Genomic DNA, 13,597 nt, shown 5'->3' with positions numbered 1-13,597 from the left:
GCCAGCCTTAGGGAAGTTCTGTCACCTGCACAGATGAGCTCTGTTCTTAGGAAAAGCTGCAATGTCAGAGCTATAAGTAAACTTGAGGCCTTCCATGGCTGGTAAATGGGTTCTATTAGGTATGATTCACACCACTCCCAGCATCTTAAACCAGGCAGGACCCTCAGAGCATTTATTCTAACATGCTGAAGATCACAAGAGCTACGTTATTCTGTGCTAATCCTGGCACAGATTTATTTTATTAGAACATGAGTACCCAGAAAGCAACCAGGCTTGATTTCAGGGTGTCAAAGCACAGTTTCCTCAGATTTTGGAATTTAGCCTTTTCCTTGATAGTCTGTCTGGGTGGATAATCATCTCGGTTACCAAACTAAACAAGACAAACTCACACCTTGTATATCTTCCAGCCATCTGTCTTTCCCGCTGGATTTAAAACTTTTCTGTGATGATAGGTACTTTAAAGATACGCTTATCTGGTTTGATTATATCCCATTATAAGCTTTGTTTTGACAAACAAAATGGAATGCTCAAAGTTTTGCTTCAAAAGACAAATTCTCACCACTATCACCACCCATGTTCATATTCTCAGCCCCTTGTTTGCATCCTCACAAGTTATTGAATATCCCTTTAAAATACAGACACTGGGTTTTTTTGAAATCCCAGCAGAAATACTCGTATTCAATACCAATATTAAATATAATACCAATATACCTCCCTGCTCTTTAAGGGTTACTTTTCGGAATGTTGGCCAACTTTTAATCCACATTTGTGCTCTGTTAGTATTGAGTAGAGCTCATTTTTAAGCAGCATTATCAGATGCCTTCCAAACTTACATTACCTTTACCTGTCAATTTTTCTTAAGAAAAATTTGTGAATCTATTAAAGACTAATCCTTTACTGTCCTGCCCTGAGCCCCTGTTACCTCCCTCTGGAGGCAGGCAGCAGGATGTTTTCATAAATGTTGTATAACACTCCAGACAGCAGCACAGGGTAAAACCGCCTGTTTCCTCCCCGTCTGTTGACAGCAGAGGATCACACATTATTTCTGCTACAGCAGTTTCCTTCCATGTCCTGGCCCGATTCCAGGCTGTAGGGTATTAGCTTCAATTAGAGGAGTTTGAAGTTGGCCTTTGGCCAGGACTTTATGAACCTCATAAAAACTGCAAAGTTCAACACCGAGCTGCAGCTGGTAACAACTGATGTGTGCAAGGTGGGCTTCCCTCACGCTTCCTCAGATTACTGCCTGAGTATATTCTTTCTTTTTTTCTGCCTGGTTTATTCCTTTCTCTACTTCCAATAAAAGGCCACTAGGTACTTTTGCCCACAGTTCTCTGCAACGATCTCAGTTGGAGTCATTGTGAGATCTCCTTAACCGCTTTTTTTTGCTTCCTCATAGGACAATCAGATTTGCAGTGGGATAAGCGGGTAGATGTTGTATATGCAATTGTATTACAGCTTGGATAAATGGACTTTGAAAAATGTTTATCTCAAAATTTGACAAGGATTGAAAAGTTTCTTTTTGGAATGGTGCCATGTGTGCCTTCATAATAGTAGGATGTTGGGTCTGTCCGGAGCAGGTTTTCCGAGGATGGTGTTTTGCATCAGGAATGCTAAGTTTTACAGAGCAAAAAATTGCAGCTCCCCAGTTGAACAAGGGGAAGCACAAAGTCCAGCACCTGGGGAGGAACAGCCCCAGGCACCAGTACACACTGGGGGCCACCCAGTTGGAAAGCAGCTTGTTGGAAAAGGACCTGGGGGTCCTGGTGGACACCAAGTTGAACATGAGCCGGCAATGTGGTCTGGCTGCAAAGAAAGTAAATGGTACCCTGGGCTGTGTTAGGAAGAGTGTTGCCAGCAGGTTAAGGCAGGTGATCCTTCCCCTCTGCTCATCACTGGTGAGGCCACACGTGGAGTGCTGCCCCCAGTTCTGGGCTCCCCAGTACAAGACATGGATATACTAAAGAGAGTCAGGTCCCACAAGGGGCCACAAAGATGATTAAGGGGCTGGAGCATGTCTCCTATGAGGAGGGGCTGAGCGAGCTGGGACTGTTTAGCCTGGAGAAGGGAAAGTTGTGGGGGCATCTTGTCAACTTTTAAAAATATGTGGGAGGGTGCAAAGAGGAGGGAGGAGGCTCTTCTCAGTGGTGCCCAGTGACAGTACAAAAGTCAACAGGCACAAACTGAAACACAGGGGGTTCCTCCTGAACATCAGAAAAAGCCTTTTACTTGTGAGGGTGACTGACCACTTGCACACGTTGCTCAGAGAGGTTGTGGAATCTCCATCCTTGGAGATATTCAAAAACTGTCTGGCCCTGGGCAACTGGCTCTGGGTGACTCTGCTTGGGCAGGGGTGGTCGAACCAGGTGACCCCCAGAGGTCCCTTCCAACCTCAACCATCCTGTGAAGAAGCAGCTGCCTAGAAGAAAGTGGCAGCATGAATTGCTTCTGTATCTAAATCTTGCCTTCCTCCAAAACTCCTGGCAAGTCTTAATAAAGTACCGGATAGGATCCTAGAGGAAGAGATTTTCTGCTCTTTAAACTCAGTGCATCTGGGCCTAGGCTAAATGTGATATATAGGCAGAACCCTCTGCCTTAAGAAACCATAACAAAGTAGTAACTTGTATTTTAAAAGTGTTTTCTGTGCTAGCAGACAACCAGAAGCAGGAGACAGAATATATTAGAGACCCACTACAACTTTTATGGCGGCTTCATTTTGTGACAGTGTTAGCTAAAACTATGCTGGTTGTAGGTGTTGGTGTGCTATGCTTATTAAGGTTTTTTGAATCTCACCTAACAATGTTGTTAAAGCAAAGGCGTCTACCGGGTTATACATTTGTAACATATAACTGGGAGAACATATTTCCCTTTCAGTGAAAACCCCTGGTTTAGTACAAAACCTTAAGCAGCTGGGAAGGTCTGCTGGGAAGTCATGCTTGGACCTACTGTAGCTGTATATGCAGAAAAGCATATGGTATGAGGCTGAGAGGACAAATATATGGGTATATTGGTTCAGGAAAACTTATAGAACTTACAGAACTTAAAGCAAATAGAATAAAAATAATAAAAAAGCTTAAGAAAATGTTGGGTTTAAGTTTCTTCAGCAGAATTCTTATTCATTTGAGTGCCCATCTTGACTGAAATCAGACAGACTGGGGTATGTCACCACTTAAGAGTGTGTAACTTAGATGGATGTGTTAAAATGGCCTTAGAGCTCAGCTTTGCAGTTTACCTGATCTTGCGGCTAATCTGTACAAGTGAGAGGGTTGCTGGATCAGATTAAGTAACGCTAGTGCTTAGTGTTCTCAGGTTCTCAGGCACCAGAAATGGCCAAAATAAACATGGCACTTGTGTCTGTGAGCCTAGTAGTGACAGCCATAGGAGGATGGTAATAAAGCTCTGCCGCATCTCTTAGCTACAAAATCATCATCCTTTGTGGGTATGCACAGTGCTCTTAAGGCCTTTTGGACTGAATCTATTACAGAACATATTAAAGTTATTAAATTTATCATTGAACTGTGAAAATTAGTTGTTTAAGCATCAGCTATTCCCAAACATTCCCCTCCCCCAGCTTATTCTGTGTGACAAAATGACACATGCTTACTCAAGATGCTTGTTTATGAATTTAGAGGGCTTGCAACTACTAATTCTACAGATGTGGTGAATTGACCTTGGCTGTCTGCAAGACACCCACCCAGTCGCTCTCTCACTCCTGCTTCTCAACAGGACAGGGGGGAAAATAAGGCCAAAAAGCTCATGGGTCGAGTGCCAGTGCCAAACCAGTGCCAACACTCAAGCAATAAAGCAATAAAGACAGGGAGATCCCTTACCAGTTACCATCATGGGCAAAACAGACTCAATGTGGGGAAAATTAATTTAATTTACATGCCAATTGAAAACAGAGTTGGATGGTGAGAAAAAAAGACAAAAATTAAAATACCTTTCCCCCACCCACTTTCTTTCCAGGCTCAACTTCACTCCGTGACTCCTGACTCCTCTACCGCTTTCCACTGCACCAAGCGGTGCAGGTGGTGGGGAATGGGGGAGTTGTGGTCACTCCATAACAGCTCCTTTCTGCCGCTCCATCCTCCTTCTCACTCTTTTCTGCTGCTCCTGGCTACATATATTTATGTGTTTTTTTCTTATTATTTTCTTATTATTTTATCTTATTATACCTTTCTCTTAGGTATAAAGGCTATGCTACGGATTCAACAACTGCCTTAGTGATAGGCGTCCTGTTCTTTATTATTCCAGCAAAAACTTTGACTAGGACTTCAAATGGAGAAAACAGTTGAGTATATTTTGGTGTGGATTTTACTACGATAAGGTATCTAAGATGCAACCATAAATATAAGTTATTGCACCTGTTAGAGGATTGTTGTTAAAAACTAATGTTAAAATCTTAATACAGGATAATATCTTACTGGGATATAAAGCATCCCTGGCCTGGAAACCAGTGCCAACACTCAAGCAATGTGAGCAGCAGGAGCTCGTGCTGTGCAGGAACCTGCTGCCTGCAGCCCATTGCCGCCAGTGGAAACCACCTTTCCATTGACTGCAGTGAATGGGCTCGGAATGGGACTGTATGGGGTAGGGTTGGAATTATTTGTTGAAAATATTACTGCTTATTTAAGGTGCTCTATAAAATTCGTCATGGTAAATGAGTCCATTCTCCTTTAATTTTTCCCCTTCAAAATGGGATTTACCCTAATTAAAGTGTACCTCCCGCTTGTCCTCTTTGTGCATTCAGTTCTGCTGCTGAAATCAATGACATCTGGGGGTTCACAGGGAATGCAAGATCGGAGCGTAAATGGGTCTAAGTGAAACAGCATTTGCTCAGCAATCTGTCTGAATAATGCAGTTTTATTGAGTAAATTAAAGGCATTGATGTCCCATAGCTATCTTCCACGTAGGGAAGAAGGGGAGAGGGGTCAACGCTCCGCTGGTGGAAACCGGTGTGGCTCTATTGTCTTCAGGCTGTGACAGTTTTCACCAGTTAAGGATTTGTCCCAGAAAGTGCAAGTTGTTCACATCAAAGACTTTTTTCATGTTATAATGATGAGATTTTGCCTTTGAATATTTCCAGTATTTCCCAAGTACTTCCTCAGAGGGATTGTTTGAAGATGTTTTTCAGTATGTTTTTAAATGTTGGTGGGGATTTTGGTTTGTTTTTTTTTTTTTTTAATTTTTTTTTCTCTAGCTGCTTTTGGTTACACTCCACTGATTACTTGGAAGGAATTTCAGTCATGCATGCCCTGGGAAATAGCTATTCTTGTTGGTGGCGGGTTTGCACTGGCAGACGGCTGTGAGGTAATGCAATTTATAGAAGATACTGAACAATTAGCATGACCCACATCAGGAGCAATTCAGACATGCAGTCAAGTCACAGTTATTCTGTTGTTTTAGCAAGTTATTCTGTGCCAATATTGATCATGATAAATGTGACGAATATTCAAGACGTTCAGAAAGCAGGGTTACAAAACGACTTTGTCTTCAAAGACTATGCACAGTGATGACTGCTGTTTGTTATTTAATTGGAACCTGATAGTGGTAGAATTGTGCAGACACACTGTTTCCAAAGCCTTAGGGTTAATGTCCCATGTCACTGAGGCACCTCCCGTGTGGAGCCCTGCTGGCTACTCCAGTAAATCGAACAGGTTTGGCCCCAAACTCGGGTTATGAAGCCTGATATATGCATATTACAATTTTCTGATTATGTCTCCTCTACACATGTCAGAAGTGCAAATATAAATAAATACATTATAGTTTGCATAGGTTCTTATAAGACATGACTGGATTAAAAAAATATGCTTAAAAATATGTGGTAGGAATATGAAAAATATTTCAGATTTTTCCCCTTTACACAAATACTTCATAATTAACAGATGAGGAAATTATTGTTCTATACCCTTTATTAAATTTTCTTTTCAGTGATTTGTAAAACATAATCATGTTCTTATATTCTTTATGCAGGTTTCAAAACTTTCAGAGTGGGTAGCAAGTAAATTGACCCCCCTAGGATCATTACCCTTGTGGCTGATTATCCTGATATCATGCCTTATTGTCACTTCAGTAACAGAAGTGGCCAGCAATCCAGCTACCATTACGATATTTTTGCCCATACTATCTCCCTTGGTGAGTATAACACAGGTTGTTTTTAATCAGAACTTGCTTTATCATCCATGTAATAATACACCAAAGAAGCAGTTTTTAAAAGTCTCCATAAAATACTTCAGGCATTTTTTTACTGTGCTGTGTTGTGCATTGGGTACTTGGTTGTTCAGGGGCTTTCTTACAAGAAAGGCTGAAAATTCAGTAAATTTAGGTGAAAGCTTAACATGCAAAAATTGAGGCTGTTATTCCTATTTGTGAATAGTCAAAGCACTTAAAAAGGCGAGCTCTCTTAGTGTTTCTGCAGGACCACATCTTCAGTGAAAATGGTGAACACTGCAACTTTCAAGCTGTCACTAAAGAGAAGAGCGGGCTAATAGATGTGCTTTATATGTAATTCTCATTTCTTCTCTCCTTAGCTCAGTTGTGTCCTTTCTTCTCATCTTCTTTATCAAAACACCCAGTTCTTTCTCCTTCAAAACCCACTGATCATCTTCTAGTCCATAGATTTTCCTCTTGGCCAGCCTAGACACATACTAATGCCCTTTCCCTCTCTTATAAAGAAACCTCAATCCTCACTTCTTTGAATCCCTCCTATGTATTATATACAAATCCAACTTTATCATCCTTCTTGCAGTGTTTTTCTTTTAGTGCTCGTGCCGTGCCCAGGCTCTTTGCAATAATCTTACTTTACGGACTCAACTACAATTAGAAAACATCAGGCATGAGTTTAAAGTTCAGTAGCTATTCTGTATTAGAATCACCTTTTCTCCTCTGAAGCGTTCCCAGATATAATCTTAAAAACGAGTTATCAGAAAAAGCTATTTCTCACTATTTAAAATGGTACTTCTGTTCACAGTTCGCTTGTGTTAATATAATCAGTCGGTACTTATGTATTTCATTTGGCACATGCGTCCCTTGACAGCTGTTCTCTCTCTTTTATTTTGCGACAGGCTGAAGCCATTCATGTGAACCCACTTTTCATTTTGATACCCGCTACCTTGTGTACTTCCTTTGCGTTCCTGCTTCCTGTAGCAAACCCAGCCAACGCCATTGTATTTTCATATGGTCATTTAACTATTATGGACATGGTGAGTTTTAAGCAAAACTCCCTAAAGGGGATTTTTAGCATTTTAAAAACTTTCCTCAGGGTCTTAATGTGAGTTTCTGCTTTCTTTTTCTTCTCCTTTAGGTGAAAGCTGGTTTGGGCATTAACATCATTGGAGTTGCTGTAGTTATGCTGGGAATTATGACATGGATAGTGCCTATATTCGATCTCTATGCTTACCCAAGTTGGGCACCAAACATTTCTTCTACAAATACCACTGGGCTGTAAAAAAAAAAAAATAATCCTGGGCATTGGTTGGGATTGGTTTTGTTTCTTTTCTTTTCCACTGGCACATGGTGAGTCACTTAAAATGCTTTTTGTTGCCACAACAATAGGGATCCATATTACTATAAATGACATATTTCACAGTCCGAGACTGATGACCCAGTCTGAGAGTGTAATCAGGAAGAGTGCTAGACTTTCTAAATATCATAAAATTAGATCAAGTTTCTAATCTAGTTCAGCTAGTCTGAATTTTCATCTCTTCACGTTATGAAGAGAAAAATAAATGTGTATAGCCATTATCACTGGCAGTTTACCCCCATTCTCAGGGTAATGGAATAATGAGATTTAGATGTTATTATTTCAAATACCTTTTCTTACTATTACTTTGGTGATATTTGGGGTTTGTCCAAGAACATAATGGTTTTCTGCTTTCTAGATTCAAACGCTCTTTGAAACGGTGTTGATCACAAACGAAAGATCAGGCAGGGGATTGTCTTGAACATGTACCTGTCAAAAATGCACAGAAAATGGAGAAGGGCAGCATGACCACTTACACAGCACTTTATCTGTTAAGCACCTTGTAATTTGGAAGGAGAATATATACTTAGGCATATGTTTAGTCTACCTCCTTCCAGGACCTCACTGAAACATGTTGTTGTCATTCAGTATTTTTCTGGATAGACATGTATTGATAGATCTGGGTTGATCTATCTATGACTAAATTATCATCGTACCTCTGCCAAAAGTAGAGATATATCTCCTTGATGATTGAAAGCGCAAGACAGCACGCTGAAGATGTGACGCTCAATCCATCAATCAAGACTACAGTGCATCTTCAGCAGGAGGCTCATGATCTCTACAGGACAGGTGACAGTTTAAGGGTTCTAGACTGTGTTGATGTTGGAGATGCAAAACAGTGCAATGTAGTCAGAATGGAAGTTTGGAGTTCAAAGATATCTTCAAATAATGATGTTTTATATCGTTGTTATATTTTTTTCACTGTAAGGACTAGAGTGTTGTTCTTTTCATCTGTTGGGAAGACTAGTGACAATTTGTAAAGAGTATTTAGTTAATAGTCAGAATAAAAGCTGCACATATTTAGCTTGGGTCATCCCCTGGGGCACCACAGTGATGACCGTAAACCTTAATCTGTCTTTTACTGTAAATTATCCACTTTTTCTAACAACAACAACAAAAAAGACCTTTTGGTTTTTGATTAGATGGTTTACATCTATTTCTGATAGTGCATATTTAGAGATGTCAGTCATGACTTCTATAGTGCCAGAACACAGTGTGTAGGATTGTTATGTACGTAGTTTTCTTCCTTTAGCTACCGGTTGCAGATTCAGCTGCCATGAGTTATTAAAGAAGCACTTTTTCTTAATTATGATGGTTTTTTGTAAGTAATTGCTGTCTGTACATGCCACCACACTTTTCAGCTTGACTGCGGCTGCTATCTCTTTAAAATGGCTACCTCCATTTTCTTTTTTTTTTTTGTATTTTTTATAAAGTGCTTGACAGAATTGGGCTGTGTCCATGACTAGGCCAATCAGGAGTTGCCACTATACAAATAATGTTAACTGATCCCCTGCAGTAAGGATTATGATTACAGAAATGCAACATCTGGCTAAATGAAGACTCTAACTCATCAGGTACTAGAGGGAAATGTTTACGCAAGTAGCTAATCCAAGACGGAGGTCTTGGACTTTATTGTACTGTGTCTTCCCAGAAGGATGTGCAAGACAGAAATAAGTGGCTCATGGTTTATGAGGGCTTTTGGTCTTGTAGGCATGGAGAGGAGAACCAGCTAAGAGAGAACCTCTTTAAGGTTCCCAGGTATCGCCTTACAGCTCTGTCAGTAATGTCCAGATTGTTCAAGAGCAGTGGAAACAGTGAGTCGTAGCATATTTCAAGTGTAAGGGATTTCAGAAGACCATCTCATCCAACCTCTTGCTCAAAGCAAGGTTAGCACTGAATGCAGACCAGGTTGCTCCGGGACTTGTCTAGTCACATCTTGAAAGTCTCCAAGACTTAAGCTGCACATCTTCCCTGGGTAATGTTATCTAGTGCTTTACTGTCTTTGTGGTGAAATGTTTTGTCTTTAAACAAATGAATGAATATATATTCATTTTAGTGGAATAGACTCATTTTTCTTACTTTTATTTGGGATAGATTTTTTCTATTTGTAGAACTATTTGTTGGGATTTTTTTTAATGAAACATGAAAAAGGGGGGGACAGACCTCTTTGTGGCCTTACATTCACTACTCCCAGGGGACGTGATATTTTCAGTCTCCACTGGGCTACTCTGCGAAGAATCACCAGTATTATAACTATGTGGCAACTGTTGTTCACGTAGAGGAAATTTGTTAACTGCTTATGAGTTGTGCCCCGTTTTATTAATGTTCACAATACAGAATTGGCTGTTGTAACCTCAGCCTTGAACACGACATTGAGGTCTGCAGAGGTCCGTGAATGCCTTGCTCTGTGAAATCATGCTTTGACACCTGTATTCTCTCTTCAAGCTGCATATCTTCATCAGAGAAAGTAATCATTTTGCGACATTTAAGAGAACTCTTCAGAAGTTTTCAGCTGTAGTAAGTGACATGGTTTTCAGTGTAAGCTGAAGCTTAGTTTGTGCCGGATGATTTTCAGCTGTTCATTTGCTCTACATTTTGGCTTATTCGTAGGATTGTAGATAATATGAAAAGAAAGGCCCATTGTGTCTGAACCCTCAAATAATGCAGACCACAGAATTGCCCTAGACTATTTTTTCAGGACAGACAACATGATAAAGTATCTTGGTAAATAAGGAAGAAGAATCAAATTGTTTAATGAAGGATGCACTTTTAAAAACTATTTTCACTACAATCTGTGTATGGAGTGGACAATATGCAAAGAGAGAAGGGAGGGATTTGTAAAAAAAGTTTGTTGGTCATCTGTTGGGCCATGTGTATTTATTAGTCATCAAAATGAAATGCAGAATTATAAACTGACTTTCAGTGACCAGTATCTTAACTGTCATACTGTGACAAATTAGTGAAACAAAATGAAACTAACGAGCACGAGGTTTTTGAGAGACTATCCTGGAAGTAAATCAGTTATGAATAAAGGAGTCGGTAGTAGTGGGAATGTAGGGTTTCGCCAGGATTTTTTCCTGTTGTTTTGCTAAAAGCTTAAAGAATGGGTCATACATAATCTTTGAGCTCAGTTATTATTATTGCTAACTTATTTTTAAAGCTTTTAAGAACCTTTTAAGTCAAAATGAAGAACTCTGCAGTGCGGAGGTCAGTATTGCTAGAACTTCCTCATCTGAGAACATTGAAATGGAGGAAAAAGAGAATTTCAAAATGGATGGCTCTCTGAGTACCCCGTGGGTGGATTTGGCTCTGACTGCGGGCACAGAGCACCGTGCTGACTGCCAGCAGAAAACGTGCTCTTCGTACATTGCTATTACAGTCGTGGCTTTGTCCGGAGTTTGTGAGTATTGTGATGAATGATGGAAATGTGTCCGTAATTATTTTAAGAGTTGATTAATATATGATGACTACATTAACTATTTGTAAATTGCTTCATGCATAATTTTCATATAAAGTGGTGTGGTTTTTCTTTGTCTCAGCTGAGTCTAATTAGTCTACCGTATTAGTACATAAGTTATATTTATGACTTACTATTTATTTGTGGTCCCATTCCTGCTGAATTAAATGGAGCCTTTGCCATGTATTTCATTAGGGAAGATGTGCCAGGTCATTGTTCTCCTTTTCTATGGCCGTGCTATATCTAATATACTTTCGCTTTGCTTTTGGAAGATGTGCTTTTAGATTACCAGAAACCAAAAAACAAGTGAACCCTGGAAAAAGCTTCTTGACTGTTCTATTACTACAAACAGATAGTCAGATCAATCTTTCAGTGCAAATCCTCTTATGTACTTTTAAAATGAAATATCTGTTTTTGGTTACTGCAAGACTCTTGCTTGTTTAAAGTCAACCAGCCTGTAGCCCGAGGGTGTGCTGAGGAGCAATGCAGCACAGCAGCTTAGGAACGGTGTAGCGGAAAAAAAAAGCTTTATGCCCTGCACCTTACAACTTTTTGACTAGGTGTAGACGCCAAGCCAGTTCACATATTCATTACAACTATCAAAAGACTGTTGTATGTTACGTGCAGTTGCTGGCAGGACAGGTAGGCTTCTAGCGACCCCTTAGATGCACAGAAGTCTATTGCTGCCCCCTTCTCCTGCCCCGCTGTTGGCAGCCCCTAGAAGGATGCCAGCTGCCCTGATGGTGACACCCTGCTGCCCCAGAGCTCCCGAGGCTGAGGATATTTCCCAGGGGCCAGGTCTGCACAGATTTCAGATCACTTTGCACCTATCAGTGATAAATCGTAACTTCCGTTACCATCTTAGTTCTTTGTCTCTGCAAAGTTGATTTGATGATGTACAGTTTTTAACAGTTATTGAAGTCTTTGTCAGCGTTATTCCTTAATACTTTTGCCTTGTGTGTTTGGAGGCTGTTGTATGCTACTTTACCTGCATAATGTTCAATTTCTGTACAATTTTCCTTTACAATGATGATCTACTATTTTTAAAATAAGTATTTCCCAAATGCTGTACAGTCCAACATGTACTTAGTGATAAATTAACAAGAGCTAAAATTGTCATCTGTGAAGAAAGCTTATCTGTCAATAAAAGTGCCTGAGATTTCTTAAACCTTTTTTATTGTTGTAATATCTCAACACTTGATATACGTAGCAGATAAGACTACCTGCTGAGAATAATTTAAACTTACTGGATCACAAAAAAGCCCATTTTTAAAAGAATTCAAAAGCAGTTAAAGTAGAAATTCTGCTCTCTGTTAAGTTCCTCTACAAGCAGAATAAGTATATCAGTCTCTAACTGCTTGGTGCTTCATTAGAAAATCAGAAAGCAATGCATATACCTGGGCAAAATAGCCCCTGAGTGCCTGGTACCTGATTCAGTGCCCCTTGAAGTCATGAGACGTCATTTTAGGTCAGCATGCTAGAGCAGACACACAAGGAAGAGTCACTTCCAAGCATTTCATTTGGCCATCCTTTGATGAAGGGCCTTGGGTTCTGCTGCATTCAGTTATGGAAAATGGGGAAACTTGGGTGTCAGGCTCCAAGAGTGGGCTTCAGATTGCTGTCCTAAGTTCCCAAAACTCCTGTACAAGATACAGGGGAAAACTAGTTACCACACACGGGCTGAAGAACCAACAAGCTGATACACCAAACCGTCCAAAATTAAATGGTAATGAAAAGCATGTGCCTGAAACCGTTCTCAGGTATTGATTCAAGAGTGTTACAGGGCATTTTTGTGCAACCTGCTTCCTTCACTTACAGATTTCCATTTCCATCCCCCAACATCCTCTATGAACACAGGAAACATGAACACTCCTTTTGCGATCTCTCCTCAGATGCTGACTGATTTGAATCCACAGCTTTTATATCCCAAAAGAGACCTCATTGTTACCAGGCTATAAGATGCATTCTTCTCCTGACAGACTCTGTGTAGCCAACAGAGACAAATTCATGACTCCTGAAAGGACAGCTATAAGCCCATAGCATGGTCAATCAGCTGTGTGGGGAAAGTCTGGGTCTGGCAACTAGGACAAGAATCACACTTTTGCCATCTCCCACTGGTACCCCTCCAAGGCCCAGGGAGAGACCTTCACCCTGGGCAGCTGAGGGTGAGAATGTCTTGCTGCAGCTGGATCATGGTCTCACACCCCACAGAGAGACATAGGCACAGAGATGCCTGAAGTAGGAATCAATATGAACAGTTTGAGAGAGTAATTTAATATTTCTAGGACTAAGCAGGCAGTCAGATTCGTGGATTTTTCTTTGAATATAGACCTTTGGGTGAGTAAGCATGGAAAAAAAGTTCAAAGCCTATGATAAAATACAAAAGTTGGATCTTCAGGACAGGTGGTTTTCTTTAAGTGAAAAGAAAACAAAATCTTTTTATTATAAGTGTAACAGAGGATTCGCTGAGATTTGTCAGCCTAAGAGGCTCAGTCTTTACAGCACACAGAGCACCACTGAGATAAGCTGTTCCTCACCCCAAACATTGTAACTCATGCTATATGATGTCCACCTTCACCTGTGCACACCGTGAGTGCAGCTAGCAAAGCAAACATAAATGT

At 40.4% G+C, this 13,597-nt stretch overlaps 1 protein-coding gene across 2 annotated transcripts in view; it reads left to right on the top strand.

The window, feature by feature from the left end:
* The window catches only part of SLC13A1 (solute carrier family 13 member 1), a 30,082-nt gene extending 17,442 nt beyond the window's left edge, over window positions 1-12,640 (top strand). The window contains exons 11-16 of one of the 2 annotated variants that reach the window (XR_008464401.1): window positions 4,184-4,287; window positions 5,198-5,307; window positions 5,971-6,132; window positions 7,062-7,199; window positions 7,301-7,512; window positions 7,878-12,640. Coding sequence is in view for 1 of the 2 variants with exons in the window: in XM_054187935.1 (XP_054043910.1) it covers window positions 4,184-4,287; window positions 5,198-5,307; window positions 5,971-6,132; window positions 7,062-7,199; window positions 7,301-7,444 (658 nt within the window). In the remaining variant the exon portion in view is untranslated. Of the gene's footprint in view, window positions 1-4,183; window positions 4,288-5,197; window positions 5,308-5,970; window positions 6,133-7,061; window positions 7,200-7,300 lie in introns of both variants that reach the window. The other variant, XM_054187935.1, reaches the window with a different exon arrangement.
* The last annotated feature ends 957 nt before the right edge of the window (window positions 12,641-13,597 follow it).

The sequence above is a fragment of the Rissa tridactyla genome, chromosome 1, assembly GCF_028500815.1.
Source record: "Rissa tridactyla isolate bRisTri1 chromosome 1, bRisTri1.patW.cur.20221130, whole genome shotgun sequence".
Lineage (NCBI taxonomy): Eukaryota > Metazoa > Chordata > Aves > Charadriiformes > Laridae > Rissa > Rissa tridactyla.
This window is presented reverse-complemented; position numbering and strand designations above follow the sequence as displayed.